Source organism: Oncorhynchus keta, chromosome 10 (assembly GCF_023373465.1).
Source record: "Oncorhynchus keta strain PuntledgeMale-10-30-2019 chromosome 10, Oket_V2, whole genome shotgun sequence".
Lineage (NCBI taxonomy): Eukaryota > Metazoa > Chordata > Actinopteri > Salmoniformes > Salmonidae > Oncorhynchus > Oncorhynchus keta.
Genome location: NC_068430.1, coordinates 37,179,428 through 37,205,560, shown reverse-complemented (window position 1 = coordinate 37,205,560; position 26,133 = coordinate 37,179,428). Strand labels below are relative to the sequence as shown.

The following is a 26,133-nucleotide window of genomic DNA, read 5'->3' as shown; positions in this document are numbered from 1 at the left end:
CTCAGAATGTGTATTGATTATGGCAAATTACCTCAATAGCTACACCTATTTAGTTACCTTGATGAGTAGACTAGGGAGTTAACCTCACTAAATGGCATCATAATAATGTGATGATGGACCTGGTTCCCTCTTCATAACGAGGCCTTCAAGATGTTATAAGTGTACCTTATCAATAAGTGAGTGTAAAAAAAAATAGTTTTTTGAACTACTACTATTGTCAGTGGTTGTTGTTCTGTTTTTCTGTTATTGTCGACTGCTGTTGCCAAGAAGGGAAACATGGTTCTCTGGTGTATGTGTATTACATGCATGTTACATGGAGTAAATGTTTCAGACATTACCAGTCAAATAATAGCAGAATGATCCTGTATTATGGAGGTTTAGGGCTCTATTCCGTCTGTAACGCTGAAGATTTACAGATTTGCAGGATAGAAATGAAAAGGTCATTTCCGATTGATACGACATATGCAGCGTTTACCTGCAAATGGAACGGCAGGGACTGTGAGGGGACACACACACGCACACTAACACACAAATACATTTTTATTTGTATTGTTCGTCATTTTGGTTGTTGTATTGTTTGCATATCATTGTATTTTCTATTTGTCTGACTGTCCTTGTCTATCAGTGTATCAGTGTTTTGTTACTTGCAATGTTTTGTGTTTTTTGTGGACCCCTGGAAGAGTAGCTGCTGCTTCTGCAAAAGCTAATGGGGATCCAAATCAACAAATCAACAAATAATGCAGTTTCCGCTAATGGGCATGTTGCCTTTAAATTTAAATCACGCTGTAACGCAGAACTTCCGGGATACGGTTTGAATAGAGACTATAAAACGTATAAGTTGACATCAAGGGACATGAATAAGAGTTGCGTTTCTAGGGCTTGGCTTCACGTTGTTATTTACAGATGGTTAACGCTGAGATATGTACAAACGTATGTGGACACCCCTTCGAATGAGTGGATTTGGCTATTTCAGCCACACCCGTTGCTGGCAGGTGCATAAAATCGAGCACAAAGCCATGCAATCTCCATAGACAAACATTGAAGAGCTGAAGAGCTCAGTGAAGAGCTCAGTGACTTTCAACGTGGCACCATCATAGGATGCTACCTTTCCAACAAGTCAGTTTGTCAAATTTAGGCTTGCTAGAGCTGCCCCGGACAACTTTAAGTGCTTTTATTGTGAAGTGGAGACGTCTAGGTGCAACAGCGGCTCAGCAGCGAAATGGTATGCCACACAAGCTCACGGAACGGGACCGCCTAGTGCTGAAGCGCGTAGCACGTGAAATAGTCTCTCCTCGGTTGCAACACTCCCTACAGTTCCAAACTGCCTCTGGAAGTAACATCAGCACAATAACTGTTTGTCAGGAGCTTCATGAAATGGGTTTCCATGGCCGAGCAGCCGCACACAAGCCTAAGACCACCATGTGCAATTCCAAGCGTCAGCTGGAGTGGTGCAAAGCTCGCCACCATTGGACTCTTGAGCAGAGGAAACACGTTCTCTGGCGTGATGAATCACACTTCACCATGTGGCAGTCGATATCTGCCCCAATGCATAGTGCCAACTGTAAAGTTTGGTGGAGGAGGAAAAATGGTCTGGGGCTGTTTTTCATGGTTCAGGCTCCTTAGTTGCAGTGGAGGGAAATCTTAACGCTACAGAATACAATTACATTCTAGACGATTCTGTGCTCCAACCTTGTGGCAACAGTTTGGGAAGGCCCTTTCCTGTATGACATTGCCCCTGTGCACAAAGCGAGTCCATACAGAAATGGTTTGTCGAGATCGGTGTGAAAGAACTTGACTCTCTGGCACAGAGCCCTGACCTCAATTGGAACGCCGACTGTGAGTCAGGCCTAATCACCCTACATCAGTGCCTGACCTCACTAATGGCTCGTGGCTGAATGGAAGCAGGTCCCCGCAACAATGTTCCAACATATAGTGGAAAGCATTCCCAGAAGAGTGGAGGCTGTTATAGCACCAAAGGGGGGACCAACTCCATATTAATACCCATGATTTTGGAATGAGATGTTCGACGAGCAGGTGTGCACATACGTTTGGTCATGTAGTGTATTTCACCAAACTCTGGTGACATGACATAACTAGGGAGGTGGGGAGATCAGTAGACAGAGCTGGTTGGTACATACAGTATGGGAGGTTGTGTAGGAATTACAAGTTGGAGAGGAGACAAGACCTACATTTCAAAGAATAACAACCAGTACTGGTAAAATCCATCACAGGAAATTGACTGATGAAACTAATAACAAACTGCGGCACATTAAGCTGTGAGAAATGTTACTATGAGTCTCACTTAGTGTAGGTGTCTCACGTGCCAAGCCTTCAACAAATAAGCCCTGCCCAATGGCTCGGCTTACACATTCAGTTATCTATAATTGTACTCACTAGAAACGGGTACAAGCAAACATGCCCACATTGGCACGATGTGGGCCCAATGCCGGCTAAAATATTGGTCCCATGTAGGCTGCCCAAATTGAGCCGATTGGCCCCAAGGAAGGTGGCCCCAATTATTTATTATTTATTCAAATAAAACTTATTTACTTACATATAAATTGTATAATTTTCCAACGTTAAAGGTATTTAGCTAACATGTTCCATTGCTGACAACCAAGTTGTTACTATCATACATATATGCCTTACTAGAAAATCTGATATGTTCCTCATATGCCCCATGCACTTACATAATTTTTTCTTTAATGACTTATTATTTTAAAGACTTCTTCACATTGCTTATTTTGAGCATCACACAACGCACCCTTTAAACTGGAACAACACTCTCAAAAAGAAATGTTTGCAAGCCACGCCCACAAATATTTGAATATTCCTCCTCCTATATGTTATGAAGAAGCTGGTGTGGGCTAGCCCATGCTGGACTTAGTGTGGGCAGGCCCATGTTGGGCTGCTGTGGGTCAACCATCACCAACCCAACACAGGCTATTCCACACCAGCTACTTCATAATAAAGAGGCGGAGGCTCATTCAAATATTTGTGGGCATGGTGTGCACAAGGGCTGGTGTGGGCTTGGTGTGGGAAAGCCCATGCTGGGCTGTTGTGGGCTTGGTGTGGGTAAGCCTATGTTAGGTTGGTGTAGGCTGTTCTGTGTTGTGTTGATGTGGACTTGGTGTGGGCTAGCCTGTGTTAGGTTGGTGATGGATAGCCTGTATTTGGCTGTGTGGGATTGGTGTGGGCTAGCCTGGGTTGGGCTGGTGATGGATAGCCTGTATTTGGCTGTGTGGGATTGGTGTGAGCTAGCCTGGGTTGGGCTGGTGATGGATAGCCCATGCCAGCAAAGATAGTTTAGTATGAATAACCCCAGAAACTGCTTCTGCAATATAAATCCCTGATCATACTTGTAGGTGATGTCATGGCGTTAGCTAGCTAAGCTCATGTGCTGAAACAAGTCATTGGGTCTAACATTCGTGCCGCACCGTGCAGGCCGTGAAATCAAAGACACTCCGATATCAAGTTGTTTTTGATCAACGTTAAAACATGTTCAGCTACTGTAATACTTTTTTCGAATTCAAAAAAATTCACAACTAAGGTCACATTTCTCACTTTTCTCATTGACATCCCAAACCCCGGTCCGGTCTGTCAAAATGTCGTCCTGTTGGGAGTCTGGGTTTGAAAACTCTGTGATGTTGGACTGGTGTGGGATTCATGTGGGCTAGCCTTTGTTGGGTTTGTGATGGCTAGCCCGTGTTGGGCTGGTGTGGGCTTGGTGTGGGCTAATCTGTGCTGAATACCACATGGGGCCAATGGGGTCAGGTTTTCTGATTCTTGTAAATCGTGTGTTACATCGGAAGGTTAGAGTGAGACACGTGAAACAGTAGTTGACGGAACAGGGTACAGGGAGGATCTCTTGCTTGAAAGCCCTCGATAGTAGAAGTGAAGGCTCTAAATTAAGTACAATAGCTTGCCAATTTCAGTTAAGAAATGACATACCATTCATATGGGATGAGTGATTTTATTCTCCAGTTTTCTTTCACAAGTTCTACATCTCTACTCTATTTTGACGTTGTGATGAGGCAGCTTTGCAACATATTTCCATTTTACCAATCAACATTTTATCATTTCAATTAACCTGAAATTCCCTTCAATCCCTATTTGAAATAATCATTGCTTTCTTAATATATCAGTTGCACCTTCTTATTTTGCTACAAAGCCTCCTTCACTCATGCTGCCAAACTTACCCTTGTAAAACTGACTATCCTACCAATTCTTGACTTCGGAGATGTCATTTAAAAATTAGCCTCCAACACTCTACTCAGGAAATTGGATGCAGTCTATCACAGTGCCATCCGTTTTGTCACCAAAGCCCCATATACTACCCACCACTGCGACCTGTATGCTCTCGTTGGCTGGTACTCGCTACATATTTGCCAAACCCACTGGCTCCAGGTCATCTATAAGTCTTTGCTATGTATAGCTCCGCCTTATCGAATTGCAAAAATCACTGAAGTTTAAGCGTCAGCTGTCAGAGCAGCTTACCGATCGCTGCAGCTGTACACAGCCCATCTATAAATAGCCCATCCAACCAACTACCTACCTCATCCCCATATTTGTTTTAGTTTTTCTGCTCTTTTGCACACAAGTATTTCTACTTGCACATCCTCATCTGCACATATATACCTCCAGTGTAAATTGCTAAATTGTCATTTCTTCGCCACTATTGGCCTATTTATTGCCTTACCTCCTTACTAAATTTGCACACACTGTATACAGATTCTCCTATTGTGTAATTGACTGTACGCTTCTCTATCCCATGTGTAACTCTGTGTTGTTGTTTTTGTCGCACCGCTATGCTTTATCTTGGCCAGGTCGCAGTTGTAAATGAGAACTTGTTCTCAACTGGCCTACCTGGTTAAATAAAGGTGACTTTGTTTTCTCTTAAACATGACTTTCTGAAATGATAACGTTTCATGCAAATTTCCATCCACAGTTTCCATCCACAGTTTTTCTGCGAGTAAAGTCATACCGTATAAAAGAAAATCATGAAGGCTCTGATAGAAACAGGAAGTTTTGGTACAATTTTATAAACGCCTAGAGATAATTTGTTTGTTTGACATGGTGGCAGTGGAAAAGCCTTTATGAGCAAATATTGATATAATCTAAATAAACTTGTATCCCTTTGAAACTAAGAAGTTTTTCTTAAAATGTCATCATACCTTTTCTTTATATCTCAAAGGCATTGTCTATTGCTGGTGCCAAAACTTGTAATTCCGCCAAACGACCTAGCAATGATTTCAGTAAAGTTCTGCCTAAGGCTTAGTATGAAACGTGGCCGTAATGCTGAGGCAGCTTTGGCATGCACTGCTCTCTTCATGTTTGCTAGCCAGTGCGTGTTAACCATCCTCATGCCAGTTATAAACTTTGCAAGGCATGCCACTTTGTCCATCTCTTCGCATCTCTCACCACTAAGCATGCACTGTTTTCTTAACCACAACTAGATGGAACCATAAATAATTACTGTGGGAATAATTATCACTGAATGACAACGAAAAAATAGGAATAAAGTAGGATAATGCAATTGAAGGCATGTAGGCCTATCAAATTGTTGCTTACTGAAACTCCCAAAGTTATCCAATCCTTGTAATAAATTTGAAGCAATTACCTACCCACGTGTGGTCAACTAGATGGTAATTTCAGCACCGTTTTGTTTGGGACAGCGCCATTGCGCAGCTTTGAGACAAGTGTGGGGATTCATTTTTCATTTTCCTGAATCTCCACTTGGACATTGGTTTGGCTACAATTAGGCTGGGAAAGTGTTAGCTAAATTGAGGTGAGTGCTGTCCATGATCATCTTGTCGAGTTCATTATAGCATGCATTAGTGCTGTAACTGTTGAATGGACATGCAGAAGGACCAGCTGCCTGGTGTTTTAGATCTTACCCTCATCCCTTCAAAACGAGACAGGGCCCTAAGGGGCCTCAATGCCCTCAATGTCCGTAGTGATTTAACGGGCCCTAGATCGGAGTAGCCCATCGCATTAGCTATAAGAGTGATTATAGACACCTATACAGAGAGAGAGAGAGAGAGAGAGAGAGAGAGAGAGAGAGAGAGAGAGTAAGAGAGAAGGAAGAGAGAGGGTCCAAACAGTTAGAAAGGGTAACAGAGAGATAGACCCTACTGGACCAATGTTGATTGTTGTTTTGGTTTAGTTTTATAACGCAGGTGAAGCTGGAAAATAATCTCTACAGTATACCTGGCTAGCAACGTTTGGTAGACAGAGAAAGAGGAGGAAAATAAGGGGAGAGAAAAAGAGGTAGCAGAATTAAACAAATGGGACATTTGAGAGGAGAAATGCGTTCACAATATTCACACAATTCACAAAGTACCAGTTGGGAATGGAGATGGGAGCCAGGAGGGTGAGGACGGTAGTGGGGACGAGTAGGAGAGAGGACAACCTGTGAAAGGGAGAGTCCCGAGACAAAACCACAATAATCTTACCCTGGCCCCTCAACACATCCAAGCCAAGTCCCTCTCGTCTGCGGTACAACACCCCTTTTAATTTTAAGAGAGACACGGTTATAGGTACCTGCGAGAGAAGGTAAAGGTTGAATGTGCACATCCCTGAGCCATCTTATACTCACATTTCATTCTATTCTAGACCACAAGTTGAACTGATGACGGAGTCATAGCCTACATGAGGTGACCCAATGGACCAAAGGTGTGGTTTGACACAGTAGTAGAGTAGTTACAGGACAGAGAGGCACAAGGAGTCAAAGAGGCACAGAGACCACAGGACACCATGCCTGTTAGAGAACTTGAGCTCCGTTCCCCTCTGTCTCCCATGACCATCCACGATAACGTGATTCTGGCAGGGGGGGATTTGGGTCAAGGGACAACATATTATACTGCCTTTATTCCTCATCAAATGGCAGAGGACTCTGGACTGTTATATGGGCATTGAGAAACAGGGGACAGTTTCATTCAAAGGGATTTGCAAATATATCTAAAACATACTTAGAGTCTACCAATGACAAATACTATACTTTATCACAGCTCTGAAGGGACAGACTTCTTCTCTTCTGGGAACTGTTGACAAAGGCTGTGTTTGAGAAAGAGCTGATCTTTTGGTTTCACTCATTCATGAAAATGTACAGTAGATATATATACATAATGTATTGAGTACTACCGATGAAACTACGCTATTCTAAACCATGGGTTTCTTTTTCACAAAGGGGTAGATTTAATATTAAAATGATCTCTATCGTATATATGCACAGCCTTTGTCCATGTCTGTCCCCTGGCTTTTCTAATGGCACGCTAAAGCTTCCACTGTCCTCTCGGCTACTACACTGGGTTGCTCTTTGGGGTGATGGTCACCTTCAGCCTCTGTCTGCTTGGCGCCCCCTGTAGTAAAGGCGGGGAGTGGCCGCCATGCCTCCCTCCTCTGGCTGTGCAAATAGATACTGAGGAGAGAGACCTGCACCTTCTGAGTAACCCACAATGCACAGGCAGGCGCACACACACAAACAAACACAAACACACACACACTCCCACAAAACTGAGCACAGACATTAACACATACTTAAACCATCAGGAATGATAACACATTAGTTGATAATGGAGTTTAAGACTCAGAAGTCATGACTTGACTTACCATCCATCCATCACATTACCCAACCCAACACATCCAACAGGACAGGTCAAGTGCAAAATATAAATTTACATTTGCTCTTCCAGAGACAGGGGAAGATACAGACACCACAGCCTTCGATACACAACAGTAGAAAAAAATGTTACTGGGGAAAGCAACAATGGATGAAACCCCCCACTTTGCAACACCAGAACCGAAGAGAGCTTGTATGGCATTGTGATGTGTCCCATGTGGACAGTGTAACATTTTTCTTTAGATTTTTCTTAAAGGATAAATGTCAAAAATTGTTGACGGTCCCCGCCATCCCATTTATCGTCCTGCCTTTTACCCCCTACCCCTACTATCACCTATGTGCAAATGGTGGTTCCCCTTGGTTGTTTACATAGTAAAGTGCTATTGTAAACCACATTGTTGACTCACTGCTAATACCACACCTCCCATCTCAGGCTGTATTATTCCATATTACAGCAGTTCACTCACAGCAATGACAAGATAGGTCAACTCCACAGCAACAGATAGCACGCTAGCCCATAGAGTTAGTTAAACAGGGTAGAGAGATACAACACAAAAGGCCATAATATCAATGAATGATGCCAGGCCTTTCAACATTTCAGCTGGAGGGTAAGAATAGCATTAAATTCAATTAAATCCACTTAAAAGATTGGTCAAATGTTGTTGACAAAAGCAGTCGAATTGGCAAACGTTTGAGTTATGTACTATACAGAGTATATTTATGGGAAGACGGGAGAGTTTTGTTATGCCTGCTAAATGTTCGATGTCAATGACTTGATGTCATGTCCATACCCAGCATCTGCAATCAGTGCTAAATGGTCACACTGCAGCATCATCATTTGAGATATTCAAGTCCCTTATTATCAAAGTTGTCTCAGATCAGGAACAAAGAGTAATCTGGTTACAGCTACAGTGTGCTTGAAGGGAAACAGTATCCAACTTGGGAAGAGGAGAGAAAAGCTCATCAACTCTCATAAAACAAAGACTGACAGAGAGAGAAGCAAGAGACATAAAATACATTTACTAGGATAGTAAAAGAACATGAAGACAAAGCAAGAGAGATAAAAAAGAGATTTAAAGAGAGACCAGCACAAAATAATAAAGGATGGAAAGATGGAGGAAGGAAATCATAAGAGGAGGCAAGAAGTAACATAGAGTCCGTTGGATAAGTTACTTACATCCACAATGAAGAAGTCCAGCCAACACCAGGCGTTGGTGAAGTATTTAACCCAGCCATAGGCCACCCATTTGAGCACCATCTCCAGGATGAAGATATAGGTGAACACGCTGTCTGCGTACTCCAGGATAATCTTAATGGTCTTCCTCTTATTTATGTACACATCCTCAAAGGCCTGGGGGAGGGGAAAACAGAAGAGCAGCAGGTTAACAACACTGACGTGACTGGATGTCTTGTCTTGTGTTTAGGCCTCAGAGTTTTTCCTGTTATGTGAAAACCTCATGACTCTCGCTATGGTTAAAGGTGTTATAGATAGTTTTGCCATTTGCTTTTCCTGTTGAAATATGAATTCTCTGAAAACTACAGTATATAGTGTTAAAGGTGCTAGGTTAAAGGTGCAATTGGTCAAATTGGCAAAGACCATCCTGTCTCAGTCCTCCAAAAAGTGTTATGCTGTCTTTTTTATATACAGTATTATTTTCTCTACAGGAACCTGATTGCATCTAAAGTCTTGGGATTCAGCTGTGCTAACGGTAATACTGCCCTATGTTCATGGCAAACTATGTGAATTTATTTGTTCTCGCTCATACGACAATGTATTGAAGTATTCACAGCCCTAAGTCAAATCATCTTAGAATCACCTTTGGCAGTGATTACAGCTGTGAGACTTTCTGGGTAAGTCTCTAAGAGCTTTGCACACCTGGATTGTACAATATTTACCCATTATTCTTTTCAGAATTCTTCAAGCTCTGTCAAATTAGCTGTTGATCATTGCAAGACAATAATGTTCTGGTCTTGCCATAGATTTTCAAGCAGGTTTAAGTCAAAACTGTAACTTGGGACACTCAGGAACATTCACTGTCTTCTTGGTAAGGAAGTCCAAAGAATTGAGAGTGGTACTCAGTAATGTGTTGTGTTGGATTTGCCTCAAACATAAAATGTTGTGTTCAGGACACAAAATTGATTGCGTTACCACATTTTTTACAGTATTACTTTAGTGCCTTGTTTTAAACAGGACGCATGTTTTGGAATATTTTTTTCTGTACAGGCTTCCTTCTTTTTGCTCTGTTATTTAGGTTAGTATTGTGGAGTAATCCAATGTTGTTGATTCATCCTCAGTTTTCTCCTATCACAGCCATTAAACTCTGTAACTGTTTTAAAGTCACCATTGGCCTAAATGTGAAATCCCTGAGCGGTTTCCTTCCTCTCCAGCAACTGAGTTAGGAAGGACGCCTGTATCTTTGTAGTGACTGGGTATAATGATACACTATCCAAAGGTTAATTAATAACTTCACCACACTCAAAGGGATATTCAATGTCTGCTTTTACATTTTTTACCTATTTACCAATAGGTGCCTTTTTTTGCGAGGCATTAGAAAACGTCTCTGATCTTTGTGGTTGAAACTGTGTTTGAAATGTACTGCTCGACTGAGGGACCTTACACATAATTGTATGTGTGGGGTACATAACAAAGGAGTTGAATACTTATTGACACATGACAGTTCAGCTTTTCATTTTTAATTCATTTATAAAAATTCAGAAAAACATTATTCCACTTTGACACTATGGGTTATTGTGTGTAGGCCAGTGACAAAAACATCTACATTTAATCGATTTTAAAATCAGGCTGTAACAACAACAAAATGTGGAAAAAGTAAATGGAAGAGAAAACTTTCATTCAGAAAATATTCACACCCTTTTCCACATTTTGTTGTATTGAGATTTTGTGTCACTGGTCTACACACAATACACAATAATGTCAAAGTGGGTTAATGGTTTTATAAATGCTTACAAATGAACTAAAAATGAAAATCTGAAATGTCTTGATTCAATAAGTATTCAACCCCTTTGTTATGGCAAACCTATATAAGTGAAGGAGTACAAATTTGCTTAACACGTCACATAATAAGTTGCATGGACTCAATAATAGTAAAATATAAAATATAAAATAAACGCAATAATAGTGTTTAACATGATTTTTGAATGACTACGAAATCTCTCTACCCCACACATAACAATTATCTTCAAGATCCCTCCATTGAGCAGTGAATTTCAAACACAGATTCAACCACAAAGACCAGGAAGGTTTATCAATGCCTCGGAAAGAAGGAGACCTATTGGTAGATGGGTAAAAAATAATTCAAATCAGACATTGAATATCCCTTTGAGCTTGGTTAAGTTATGAATTAACATTTGAATGGTGTGTCAATACACCCAGTTACTACAAAGATACAGGTGTCCTTCCTAACTTAGTTGTCAGAGAGGAAGCAAACCACTCAGGAATGTCAGTCACCATGAGGCCAATGGTGACTTAAAATCAGTTACAGAGTTTAATGGCTGTGATAGGAGAAGACTGAGGATGGATCAACAACATTGTAGCTACTCCACAATATTAACCTAAATAACAGAGCGAAAAGAAGAAAGCAGGTACAGAATACAAATGTTCTAAAATATGCATCCTGTTTGCAATAAGGCACTAAAGTAATACTGAAAAAATATTGTCAAAGAAATGTAATGTATGTCCTGAATACAAACCGTTATGTTTGGGGCAAATCCAACACATCACTGAGTACCTCTCTTCACATTTTCAAGCATGTTTGTGGCTGCATCATGTAATGGGTATGCTTGTCATCAGCAAAGACTAAGGAGTTTAAAAAAAAAAAAAATAAACGTAATAGAGCTAAGCACAGGCAAAATCCTAGAGGAAGAACTGGTTCAGTCTGCTTTACAACAGACACTGGGAGACCAATTTACCTTTCAGCAGGACAATAACCTTCAACACAAGGCCAAATATACACTGGAGTTGCTAACCAAGACGACATTGAATGTTCCTGAGTGGCCTAGTTACAGTTTTGACATAAATCTGCTTGAAAACTTGAAAAAAATAATAATAATAATGCAAATATGGTACAATCCAGGTGTGCAAAACTCAGATAGACTTACGCAGATAGACTCACAGCTGTAATCACTGCCGAAGGTGATTCCAACATGCATTGACTCAGGGTGTTGAATACCCATGTAATCAAGATATATTACGGTTTTATTTTTCATAATATTTTTACTAATGTTAGGGGGGAAATCACTTTGACATTACGGAGTATTGTCAAAAAATGACAACTAAATCAATTTTAATCCCACCTTGTAACACAACAAATGTGTAAAAAATCAAGGGGTGTGAATACTTTCTGAAGGCACTGTAAGCATTCTGAATCACCATTGTGCTACAGTCCCCCAGAAAGCTGAAAACTAAGTTGGATCCCTTTGCTTAAAAGGTTGGTGCATTACAGAACTTTGCTGCTCATTAGCAAGAATCATATCACAAACAGTCGTAGACAGGTAAAAGGCATGATGGGGGAATAAAATATTTATCGATTTAATTATTCAATTTCAGTACATTCTGTCGGAACTGATACGGTTTACTGTAAGACAGTACTTAATGGTGCAGTATGAGCTAAACTGTTAGTCTGTGTGTTTTCGTTTTTACCAGAAGTCCACACAAGGATAGTAAAACAAATGGAGACATTTCGTCCACCCAAGGAAAAAAGCTATTTTAGGCTTAGGGGTTAGGGCTAGGGTTAGAATTAGGGTTAGGTTTAGGAGTTAGGGTTAGGTTTAGGTTAAGGATTAGGGTTATATTTAGGGTTAGGAAAAGTCCCCACAAGGATAGTAAAACAAATGTGTGTGTGTGCATTCTTACCAACGCCCCGCTACTGAGAAGGATCATGAAGATGATGACGGTCTCAAACCAGTTGTGCTCCACAATCAGGTAGCTTGTCTTTCTCAGGAACCACCAGTGCTTCCCCCAGCCATGATCGATGGGCAAGTACAAAAACGTATACTTGGCAACACATTCTGGATAAGAGGGCACACACACTCACTGTTACTGACACAGTCAAATACATTTAGGACATGTACACACTATTGACTACACACGCACACGTGCATTAAATGGCCTCATTATGCCATACAAACTGAAGATGAGTACAGACACACACCAACCCACACTTGCCATGGCCCACAATTAAATCAGTTAGTATAAATGCTAAGTGCTATTGTGGCCAGACTGAGGCCTGTGTCTCTCTGTGGCTTCTTAGTTACCATCTGTCCAGCAGGCGTCTGGGTCCAGGAACTCCTCCACAACCTCCACCACCACCACTTCCTCCACGTCAGGCTTGATGTCTATGGTGCTGCCCTCCGAAGAGCTAGTGTCATCCAGCTGAGACAGACAACAGGAGAGAGGGTCAGACTCCTAACATCACAGAACATTCTGTGGTGTTATGAGCTAGTATGCACAAAGATACTGCACAGTGGTACCCACTGCCTACAAAAGCATCCACTAGTCACCTACTCACCCTTTCTGTGGATACCTCAAAGGCATCATGATTTAAGGGGCATGTAACCTAACCAGGAAAAGCTGTGTGTCTCAGCTGGAGGTTAGATGTTACATGTTGTCTGCATTTTTAACACATTCTCTTACATTCTGACCATGGATGTGTGGGTAACCTTGTCTATTTGCCTTGAAGTGAGTATTATTAATAGCAACATTGACCAGTTTGTCATTAACCTTGGCTGCTGAGTGATTACATTATTAGAGCTGGTCAATGATAAATATGCATACGCAGAATTGACAGTGATGCATGATTTGTTGCTAGGTATCTTTATGTAAATAGACTAGAGCATTAGATCCAGTGGTTAAACCTTTTACTCAATGCCCAGGATTGAGTAAAAAAACACATACAACACTCAAGAAGTTAATTGATATGGTAAACATGTTAATAAAAGTGAGGTGGAGGAAAGATCATAGGCCGGGGCTTTTTAATTCATGTCTCACGGTATAGATACTCACAGACTCTCAGAAGAAATGCTTATTCTTGAATACAACAGTCGAGCCACAAACAACGACCATTAACAAAGTATTATTTGATATGATTACAGTGAAACAGTTATGGAGAGATGATTCATTACATAGTTCTATGTATGAAAGGCATAAAATGTAAATGTATTGAGGCTGATCTCAAACAGCATGTTCAGGTAGAGATGTTGTCTAGCCAACCTAATAAATCATCTCAAAGCTGAACAATAAGTCAAGGTGAACCAGGACAAATTCACGCACGCGCACACGCACATGCACAGAGCTAATCCAATTTACAGATGAATGACGCTTCACTTTAGAATCCTGAATAGTCAGCAGAAAGACTGTGCTTCTCTCTCTTACTCTCATACACACTCTCTCTCTTGCTCTCTTTCTCCAGTATCACAAACAGCCAGACAGATCCCTGACTGTCTGACAGGGGCTCTGTGTCCATCCAATCGCTGCAGGGCTCGGCTGTGACAGGCTTAGATGCAGGATAGCCAGCCTTGTGGTTGGTGGAGACAGGTAGAGGAGAAGAATGGAATCTGGTACAGGTATTAGAGCTGCTGCTTGACTTCCCTCTGCAAACCAGGTCAAGGTGACCCAAGCATCAGAGCTCCCCAACATATCCACATACTGTACGAGTGAGGAGGACATTTCCCACACGTTGACATACACAAAGCGGTGTCCGTCTGTCTGTCTGTCTGTCTGTCTGTCTGTCAGTCTGCAGAGCCAGTGGTACTGCCATGTCTAAACAAATGTTCTGAAACGTCAGGTCATCTGAAGGTCTCCTGTGTTCGCCCCTCTGTGTTCACCGCTCTATATTCACTGCTCAGTCCAGTGTTGATGAGTGGATTAAAAAACATGGCACACACACACACACACACACACACACACACACACACACACACACACACACACACACACACACACACACACACACACACACACACACACACACACACACACACACACACACACAAATGCACTTTAAGCCATTACATCATCTACTACATTAAGACTGCAATCTCAAGAGCCTCAGCATGTTCAGAACGTATTCACACCCCTTGACTTTTTCCACATTGTGTTGTGTTACAGCCTGAATTTAAAAAGGCTACAATTGAGATCATACCCCATAATGTCAAAGTGGAATTATACTTGTTTTATGTTTACAAGTTTTTTTTTAATGAAAAGCTGAAATGTCTTGAGTCAATAAGTATTCAACCCCTTTGTTTTGGCAAGCCTAAATATGTTCAGGAGCAAGAATTTGCTTAACAAGTCACAATCATTTCTACCATCTCTGTACCCAACACATACAATTATCTAATTGCTCAACTAAGAAGGGCACCTATCGGTAGATTGGTAAACATTTCTAAAAGGAGAAGTTGAACATCCTTTGAGCATGTTGAAGTTATTATTTACAATTTGGATGGTGTGTCAATACACCCAGTTACTACAAAGATACAGGTGTCCTTCCTAACTCAGTTACTAGAGAGGAAGGACACCGCTCAGGGATTTCACCATGAAGCCAATGGTGACTTTAAAACAGTTACAGAGTTTAATGGCTGTGACAGGAGAAAACTGAGGATGAATCAACAACATTATAGCTACTCCACAATACTAACCTAAATAACAGCGCAAAAAGAAGAAAGCAGGTACAGAATACAAATATTCTAAAATATGCATCCTGTTTGCAATAAGGTACTAAAGTAAAACTGCAAAAATGTGGCGAAGAAATGTACTTTATGTCCTGAATACAAAGTGTTATGTTTGAGGCAAATCCAACACAACACATTACTGAGTACCACTCTTCATATTTTCAAGCATGGTGGTGGCTGCATCATGTTATGGGTATGCTTGTCATCAGCAAGGACCTGGAAGATTTTTTTTAAAGATAAAAATAAATGGAATAGAGCTAAGCACAGGCAAAATCCCAGAGGAAAATCTGGTTCAGTCTGCTTTCCAAACAGACACTGGGAGACAAATTCACCTTTCAGGAGGACAATAACCTAAACCACAAGGCCAAATATACACTAGAGTTTCTTACCAAGATTACATTGAATGTTCCTGAGTGGCCTACTTATAGTTTGGACTTAAAATCGGGCTTAAAATCTAGGGCAAGACTTGAAAATGGCAGTCAACTTGACAGAACTTGAAAAGAAATAAGTGCAGATATTGTACATTCCAGTTGTGCAAAGCTGTTAGAGACTTACCCAGAACCACTCACAGCTGTAATCGCTGCCAAAGATGATTCTAACATGTATTGACTCAGGGGTGTGAAAAAATGAGATATTTCTGTATTTCATTTTCAATAAATATGCAACATTTTCTATGAACATGTTTTTACTTTGTCATTATGGGGTATTGAGTGTAGATGGGTAAGAAATCAAATTAAAACATTTAAAACATTTGGAATTCAGTCAGTAACACAACAAAATGTGGAATAAGTCAAGGGGCATAAACACTTTCTGAAGGCACTGTATTTGGCTACTCTGCAAAGCATCATGCTACATCTATAACTAGAAAAGGTAAATTTCCTGAAGAAAATTTGAGCGATTGCATCAGCTATTTAACAGTAGTGATCTTGCTGAAGCAAAAGCACACTAATTAAAATGAATATGCTGGATAACAATAGTGGTTAGTAGCAAGGGTTGGAACCAGTTCAGGGAACAGAACCGAAAACTGGAAAAGAAGGAAATGATTTGAGGAACAGAACCCTAACCTGAAACTAAAGTGATCTATACTGTTCCGGGACATAACCGTTATTTTAAAAGCATGGGGAGCGGTTAATAACTTTCTAACTTTCTATTACATTCTGACCACTCAGAAACTTATTCCAGTGTCTGCCTACCGGCTGGAAATCTTTGCCAGTGGGTATACTTGTGTGTAGGCTATCTGCCCCTCCCCTCTGAAGCATAGGTTACTGTAGCCTACTGCCAACATTATAAGCATGATGTGGAAAAAAAACATTTCCCCGCGCTAATTCAGGATTAGTAAAGGCCCAGCGCACTACTTTTGTGAAAAAATACTTACAAAAAATATATATATATATTGTTTTTATTAATACAATTTTTTCAGGTGGTGCTGCTATGTGCCCAGCTGGGCTATGTGCCCAGCGCTTCAAGGCAAGCTTCCTCCTTCCTCTCTCGTGCTCTCCTCATCTGCAAAATGTCAGTTGCATCTCCTGCCCTACACTGTGACTGGCACCACAGTGTGTGTGTGTGTGTTTGTCTTTCATTATGATTTTACCATGCTTTTACGGCAAAATACAATTTGCTCTTAAAGACTTTCCTGTAGCGATTAAATTGCTTACCTGCTCCATAGCAAGCTGCTTTATCCGCACTAATTGATTAAGTAATTTAATGTTGAGATAAATGTAAATAAATGACGGTTTCAGAGGTTTAAAAAAGAATAGAAAGGAACAATACAAACCGGTACTTTTTTTTTGGTTCGAACCGGTTCAAAACTTTATTTTGTTGTTCGGAACAGTGGAACGGTAGGAATAAAATAATGGTTCTGTTCAGAACGAAACCATAATGGTTCCAACCCCTGGTTAGTAGTGGGTGCAAACGCAATAATAAGCTTGAGGCATAATGTTTTGCGATAAGGAATCAATATTTCCTCTGATTGATTTGTTTTCTGGAGTGTGTTAACTATTTCTAGTTAACCATTAGAAGATGCGCAAGTGAAAGTAAGCACTTTGTTTGACACACCTTGCTAAATCCTATTTAGTCACAAAGTCATTCTTTCTCATCACTACCGTATTGTAGCTTGTATTAGCTAACATAAATGTAGCTATACATTACCTTCCAAGTCAGTCATAGAAATATAATTCCTAGAACGGACATCCAAGTCAATGGGTCATTGATGGGTAGACTGGCGGCCATTTTTAGAGTACCCATGATCAGAAAATAAAGTTGGAAGTACAGCATTCAATTTGTGCTTTATTAACAGTCAACACAATTGACATTATAAAGCCACAGCATCATTTTAATGAACATTCCATGTTAACGTGGCAATTAAGCATACAATGTCAGCCATATTGAGTGTACCCATAAGGGGCTGTCAAATTGCCATGGTCTGAGGGGCTATTCCACTTCTAGGAGTTATATTTCTATGGTCACAGTCTCATCATTGGCGTATTGTAGCTTGCATTTGCTTACAAAAGTGTATACATTACCTCCTTCTACTCATCAGGAGAGCCGGTGACGGATAAAGGCAAACACATTAGCCACGGTTCAACTTGTGAAAGACGATGCGATTACTAAAATAACTGTATCTTTTGATTAGTTTAAGGTAATCCTGTTGTGATTCCTGATTTGAGTTAGAGATCCTTTGCATTTGTTTCAGTACCCAGCTATCTAGGTTTGCAAAATACATTGTGTTAGTTGTGCTAGTTAGCTAACTAGCATGTTTAGTGAGGTGAGATTTAGCTAAATCAAAAAAATTCTGTACCGAAAGAGACATTTCTAACGGCCATTCCAATACAAACCCTTGATCACGCTAGCTAGCAGTGTAATGGTCACCAAGCTAGCTATGTAGAAACACGTGATCATCTCAAGTTAACGAGCTGTGCCAAACTGCACATGTGCAGTATGGCACTCCTTTGAAATAAAGTTGTTTTTGAGAAATATGAATATGTCACACTTTTGCGGCTAAGTAGGGAAGACATATTCAGCTACACGAAGCTAGCTAATGCATATAGAATATGTGAAAACCTACAAAAAAAAACATATAAGAAGTCAGAAGTATGAGCGATCTTAGAGGAGTGGATGCTAACGCACTCCAATTCATAGAAAATTACGTAACCACTATATTTGATAAGGTCTCAACAAGTCAATCCACAACTTATCCTAAACCTCCAACAGAACTCCGTCAAACCTTTCACCTAATCAAGCACCCAAAACCCCCCTTCCCATTTTCCGATTAACCACCTTCCACAACCATCAACCTCCCCTCTTATATAACCCCACACCCCAACCATTTCTATATTTAAATAGCATAGAAGGAATATATCACACCCATCCCTCCATACTCACGTCTTTGCTGTTCTCCACATCCGACTCGCTGCTGAAGTCCTCGGTGTTGAGGTTATCGAAATCTGACTCCCCGACCGCAATGGGAACACACACGGTCAGGTTGGGATTGTGGATGAAGGACATGTGGTCCTCGTCGATCATGTACTTGCCCACGCTGCTGCCAATACCACTGGTATTGCCATTGATGTAGTCCAGCTCGCGGTTGATGTCTATGCCCTTCTGGTTCGCAATGCAGTTAAGCTTCTCGTCAAACTCATCAAGATGCTTCTGCTCATCCTCTGCTTCTTCCTCCTCCTTGCCATCAAAATCAGATTTGCAATCAGAATCAGATTTAAAATCAGTCAAGAAACAAATACTGACGTTCAAGTACATTGTGAAAGCGTTTGTCTTGGTGTTGTTAAAACAACACAGAAACAACACAACAATGACATCAGAGTGATGTCATATATAACAGAACATAGAGGACATGTCATCACAGGATACCTTCTTCATAACCTCGGCTACAAAGACCTTGGCCCAGGCAATCCCCGTCTTTATTCGACCGACGGCTATTTGCAGGTTGTTCTGTTCTCCGTCATCGTCTGAGGGTGCCAGGTTGTCTGCGCTGAACGAGCTCAGCAACAAGGCAAGGAACAGGTTCAACACCTGGGGAGAGGGTGGTGCACATAGAGCAGGTCTTATCAGATGTTTCACTAACCGCAAACTAACTGATATCAGGCTTAACCAGACCAGAAATTATAATGCACAAACCATAGTTACATGTGGATGTGGATGCAGAAATGCTACTTGCTTCCAATTCACTAAGTGAAGAGATACCTGATCTTCACAGGTAGGTTATGCAAAAAACTGCTACTCGATTATGGATATTTCAATGGTTGTTTTTCTTACCACCAAGTTGCCTATGACCATGACCATCAAGAAGACGATCATGCACATGTTCTGGCCGGCCACCTCCATGCAGTCCCACATGGACTCGATCCACTCCCCGCACAGAACCCGAAACACCATGAGAAATGAGTGAAAGAAGTCATTCATGTGCCAACGGGGCAGCTTACAGCTTATTGCGATCTTACAAACACAGTCCTTGTAGTTCTTTCCAAACAGTTGCATGCCAACCACGGCGAAGATGAAGACAATGAGGGCCAGCACCAAGGTCAAGTTTCCCAGGGCTCCCACAGAAGAGTGAATGATTTTGATGAGCATGTTGAGTGTGGGCCACGACTTGGCCAGCTTAAACACTCTCAGCTAGACAAGATACAGAGAGGGGGGGGGGTAGGAGAGACAGATTTGAGGTGGTTAATCATACTGTTTGAGAATTTGGGCATTAGTCAAGTCAAGCTAACTCTGCTGCAGAATGAACCCTTCACTCCACCTTCAGTAAACTGTCTGGACATCAAGGTCATAGATGGTTATCATTATGCTCCATCATTCCAGTTCACACCACTTTTCTTACTCACCAATCGGAATGACCTGAGCACAGACAGACCCTCAATGTCAGCCAATACCAGCTCGACTAAACTGAGGGTCACGATGAAGCTGTCAAAACAATTCCAGCCTTCCTGGAAGTAGTAGTATGGATCCATGGCAGCCAGCTTGGCAAACATCTCACCAGCAAAGATACCAGTGAAAACCTGTAAGTGCAAAGAGAGAAAGAGGTTAACAGTCAGATCCCAGGGTCAAGCTACCACTGTAGGACACATGGTTGAGGTCAACCCCACTTAAATTCAGGAGATTCGTTTAATTTCAATTCAAGGGTGCAATTTAGACTGTAAAGGGGTTGCTGTGAATTTGACAGTAACTTACCGGCAGCTAGTGGCAAGTAAGTATAGTAACCAATGAAACAATACCCACAGTATTATACCATAAACAAGTAAATGTTACTGTAATTGTAATTAATTAATTAATTAAATTAATTCACTGAGGGAAATGTGTTTTTTTGATTTTACAGTATTTTATTCTAATTACATGCACAGTAAAAAAGCCAACTTAACCAATTCCTAAATAATTATTATTCTGTGAGTTGAGTGGACTTCAAAAGGACAAGAATGTAAGCTACTCAACAAACTCTGCTCGATGTGAGCAAAAATGACAAATTCATGATTGCCTTTGGAAGGTAACACTGTAAAAAAGCCAATTTAACCAATGGCTTAATCAGCTAAATATGTGAGTATAGTGGACTTCAAATGGACAAGAATTTGAGATAACGTGTTGTGTTTACTCAACATACTCTGCTCTATGTGAGCTAATTTGAACAAGCTTGTTGAGTAAAATTCCAAATGTATGTTTGCTCAAAACCACGCCCATCATTACCATCTTTCCAAGCCTGGTTTATTGCAGGTTGATATTCAGAATTGTTTGATTCAATACCTGTGTTTTTTTAATGTACATTGATTGGTTGATTAATCTTATGCTACATACATGTTTCTAAACTGATCTAATCTGTCAGTAGTTGGATTTAATGTACCCATTATTGAGATGGCTGTTCCAGTTTATATGATTTAGGTAGTCTCAAAAATTCATATTTCACAACCCTGTCAGTCATTCTCAATGCAAAACCTGGACCAGTAAAAATCAGATGGGCTAGACAATCTGGACCCTCTCTTTCTAATCTATCCGCCGCCATTGTTGCAACCCCTATTACCAGCCTGTTCAACCTCTCTTTTGTATCGTCCCGCAATCCCTAAAGATTGGAAAGCTGCCGCGGTCACCTAGGTATTTATAGGATGACACTCTAGACCCAAACTGCTATAGACCTATATCTAGCCTGACCTGCCTCTCTAAAGTCTTCGAAAGCCAAGTTAATAAACAGACCACTAACCATTTTGAATCCCACCGTACCTTCTCCGCTGTGCAATCCGGTTTCCGAGCCGGTCACGGGTGCACCTCAGCCACGCTCAAGGTACTAAACAATATCATAACCGCCATCGATAAAAGACAGTACTGTGCAGCCAAAGCTTTCGACTCTGTCAATCACCGTATTCTTATCGGCAGACTCAATAGCCTTGGTTTCTCTAATGACTGCCTCGCCTGGTTCACCAACTACTTTGCAGACAGAGTTCAGTGTGTCAAATCTGTTGTCCGGTCCTCTGGCAGTCTCTATGGGGGTACCACAGGGTTAAATTCTCAGGCCGACTCTGTTCTCTGTATATATCAATGATGTCGCTCTTGCTGCTGGTGATTCCCTGATCCACCTCTATGCAGACGACACCATTCTGTATACTTCTGGCCCTTCCTTGGACACTGTGCTAACTAACCCCCAAACGAGCTTCAATGCCATACAACACTTCTTCCGTGGCCTCCAACTGCTCTTAAACGCTAGTAAAACCAAATACATGCTTTTCAACCATTCGCTGCCCGCACCCGCCCGCCCGACTAGCATCACCACCCTGGACGGTTCTGACCTAGAATATGTGGACAACTATAAATACCTAGGTGTCTGGCTAGACTGTAAATCTCATTCCAGAATCATATTAAACATCTCCAATCCAAAATCAAATCTAGAATCGGCTTTCGATTTCTATTTTGCATCAAAGCCTCCTTCACTCACACCGCCAAACTTACCCTAGTAAAACTGACTATCCTACCAATTCTCGACTTTGGCGATGTCATCTACAAAATAGCTTCCAATACTCTACTCAGCAAACTGGATGCAGTCTATCACAGTGCCATCCCTTTTGTTACCAAATCACATTATACCACCCACCACTGCGACCTGTATGCTCTAGTCGGCTGGCCCTCGCTATATATTCGTCGCCAGACCCACTGGCTCCAGGTCATCTATAAGTCTATGCTAGATAAAGCTCCGCCTTATCTCAGCTCACTGGTCACGATAACAACACCCACCCAAAGCACACATTCCAGCAGGTATATCTTACTGATCATCCCCAAAGTCAACACCTCATTTGGCCGCCTTTCCTTCCAGTTCTCTGCTGCCAGTGACTGGAACGAATTGCAAAAATCACTGAAGCTGGAGACTTATATTTCCCTCACCAACTTTAAACATCTTCTACCTGAGCAGCTAACCGATCGCTGCAGCTGTCCATCTGTAAATAGCCCATCAAATCTACCTACCTCATCCCCATACTGCTTTTATTAACTTTTCTGCTCTTTTGCACACCAGTATCTCTACGTGCATATCATCAACTGCTCATTTATCATTCCGGTGTTAATCTGCTAAATTGTAATTCTTTGCTAGTATGGCCTATTTATTGCCTGCCTCCTCATGCCTTTTGCACACACTGTATATAGATTTTATTTTTTCTACTGTGTCATTGACTTGTTTATTGTGTTATTGTTTATTCCATGGTATTCCATGTGTTGTTGTCTGTGTCACACGGCTTTGCTTTTTCTTGGCCAGGTCACAGTTGTAAATGAGATATTGTTCTCAACTAGCCTACCTGGTTAAATAAAGGTTAAATTAAATAAATAAAAAATACAAATAAAATGCAGATTGCAGGTGATTAGAAGTTCCAATTGTTGGCTATTCTCACTCTGGCTGGATTCCAATAGAGGGTTTGCAGTTGTGTCACAAATCACTTAGCAACCGCACCAGGCTCCATGCTTGAAGACTGAAGTCAGTCTGTTGAAAGTTCTCCAAACGTCTACATGGATGGCTGCTTTTAGTACCACCGGAAACTTCTGGAAGATGGCCCATTATTTAGTTTTTCTAAGGACACAGAAAATGGAGGCAGTGGGAGAACCTATTCATGTAAGTAAATATATTTAGAAAATAATCAAAAACTATTTATTATTAGCTAGCTAGCCTACTATAGAAACTTAGTGTGCAGGCTAAGTTTCTGCTAACATAATGTTTGCTAGTTAGCTAACATTACATACTGCATACAGTGCATTTGGAAAGTATTCAGAACCTTTGTTACATTACAGAATTATTCTAAAATGGATTAAATAAATGTTTTTCCTCATCAATCTACACACAATACCCCATAATGACAATGTGAAAACTTGTTTTTAGAAATACTAGCAAATGTATTAAATATAAGAAGCAGAAATACCTTATTTACATAAATATTCAGACCCTTTGCTATGATACTTGAAATTGAGCTCAGGTGCATCCTATTTCCATTGACCATCCTTGAGATGTTTCTACAACTTGATTGGAGTCCACTTGTGGTAAATTAAATTGATTGGACATGATTTGGAAAGGCAGACACCTGTTGACCAGTGCATGTCAGAGCAAAAACCAAGTCATGGGGTCAAAGGAATTGTCTGTAGACCTCCGAGACAGGATTCTGTCAAGATACAGATCCGGGGAAGGGCACCAAAAAATGTATGCAGCATTGAAGGTCCCCAAGAACACAGTGGCCTCTATCATTCTTAAATGGAAGAAGTTTGGAATCACCAAGACTCTTCCTAGAGTTGGCCGCCTGGCCAAACTGAGCAATTGGGGGAGAAGGGCCTTGGTCAGGGTGGTGACCAAGAACCCGATAGTCACTCTGACAGAGCTCCAGTGGAGATGGGAGAACCTTCCAGAAGGACAATCATCTTTGCAGCACTCCAGCAATCAGGACTTTAGGGTAGAATGGCCAGACAGAAGCCACTCCTCAGTAAAAGGAACATGACAGCCTGCTTGGAGTTTGCCAAAAGGCACCAAAAGGACTCTCAGACCATGAGAAACAAGATTTTCTAGTCTGATGAAACCAAGATTGAATTCTTTGGCCTGACTGTTAAGCGTCATGTCTGGAGGAAACCTGGCAACATCCCTACTGTGAAGCACGGTGGTAGCAGCATCATACTGTGGGGATGTTTTTCAGCGGCAGGGATTGGAAGACTAGTTAGAAAGATGAACGGAGAAAAGTACAGAGATATTCTTGATGAAAACCTGCTCCAGAGAGCTCAAGACCTCAGACTGAGGTGAAGGTTCACCTTCAAACAGGACAACAACCCTAAGCACACAGCCAAGACAACACAGGAGTGGCTTCGGGACAAGTCTCTGAATGTCCTTGAGTGGCCCAGCCAGAGCCCAGACTTGAACCCAATCTAACTTCTCTGGAGAGACCTGAAAATAGCTGTGCAGCGACGCTCTCCATCCAACCTGACAGAGCTTGAGAGGATCTGCAGAGAAGAATGGGAGAAACTCCCCAAACAGATGTGTGCCAAGCTTGTAGCGTCATTCCCAGGAAGATTTGAGGCTGTAATCGCTGCCAAAGGTGTTTCAACACAGTACTGAGTAAAGGGTCTGAATACCTACGTAAATGTGATATTTCCATTTTTTTTAAATAAATTAGAAAAATTGTCATTATGGAGTTTTGTGTGCAGATTGATGAGGGGGAGAAACGATTTAATCAATTTTAGAATAAGGCTGTGATGTAACAAAATGTGGAAAAAGTCAAGGGGTCTGAATACTTCCCAAATGCACTGTAGCTAGCTAAGTCATCTACATATTACCAGCTTGCTAACTTCATATTAGCTAGCAATCTTGATATGTTTAATTGTTGTAACTCTAAATGCATTTGTAGCTAGGTAGCTAGCTAACAGCCATGGAAGAGGGTGAAAGGATTAGCTAGCAGTTACAGCTGTCAGAAGGGAGTGTAGGCTACTCTGGTTAGACCGGGTACCTTTGTGGGAGGACATTATGAACATATTCTCCAGTTCCAATCCTTAACGAGAAAAAATCAGGACAGAGAGATATAGCAACATAATATTCAGTGCTTTCTAATTTGAGTATAATGCAGCCTGTTTACTTTGTGATGTTTTCCGTCCTTAGGTACAGAGAGCCGTAAAAACCTGTCTGCAGATGAAAAGGTCCCAATGAATGTCCCAAGATAATAAGGGTACATTCTTGTATACCATGGATTATATGTGTACCGATGTTAGCACATTTTGTGAACAAAAATACAGCTTAAAAGTCACACACAATCTATAAACCTATTACAACTCGAGCAGGCCAACCATGCTGGGTGTACATGCTTCTGTTCCAGCCCAGCACTAACACACCTGATTCAATGTATCAGACCTAATTGGTTAATAATCAAGTGTGCTAGTGCTGGGCTAGACCAGAAGTCTGCTCTCCCCGTATATCAGGGATCAGTGGAGCGAGGTTGGCCACCTATGGTATTGACTTTTTTTTTCTTCACTTGAAATTATGGGTTTGGTAATAATGGTCTACTTGTTACTAAAACGTCTAACCTTACCAATGAGTGAGCTTACTTGTACTCTGAAATGATATGAAATAGTGTTGATTCTTTGAAGTTATAGTAAGTGTTTCAGCCTTTTCGTCTGAAACTCAGCGCTCTGGTACCGCTTGCCAACTATATGCCCAAACTCACAATCCTATTGCAGCTGGTTGCATTACAATTGTATGTTGAATCAACTTTTTTTATTTACATTGTGGGATTGGTGGAAGCAGGTTTGCTGCAAAGTAATGTGTTGTCTTTATAGAACCATTACAGGTTCTATTTAGAACCTTATGATCATGGTTCTTTATA

The 26,133-nt window shown here is 41.1% G+C and overlaps 1 protein-coding gene across 2 annotated transcripts in view; it reads right to left on the bottom strand.

Moving 5' to 3' along the window:
• Positions 1-26,133, bottom strand: part of LOC118388634 (sodium channel protein type 8 subunit alpha-like) — a 107,041-nt gene that overhangs the window by 17,841 nt on the left and 63,067 nt on the right. For both annotated transcript variants that reach the window (XM_052526952.1, XM_035777893.2), the window contains 8 exons: positions 20,146-20,319; positions 19,577-19,933; positions 19,172-19,333; positions 18,689-18,982; positions 12,896-13,013; positions 12,495-12,649; positions 8,799-8,972; positions 5,898-6,020 (listed from right to left, as the gene is read on the bottom strand). In XM_052526952.1, the coding sequence (XP_052382912.1) occupies positions 5,898-6,020; positions 8,799-8,972; positions 12,495-12,649; positions 12,896-13,013; positions 18,689-18,982; positions 19,172-19,333; positions 19,577-19,933; positions 20,146-20,319 (1,557 nt within the window). The remainder of the gene's footprint in view (positions 1-5,897; positions 6,021-8,798; positions 8,973-12,494; positions 12,650-12,895; positions 13,014-18,688; positions 18,983-19,171; positions 19,334-19,576; positions 19,934-20,145; positions 20,320-26,133) is intronic.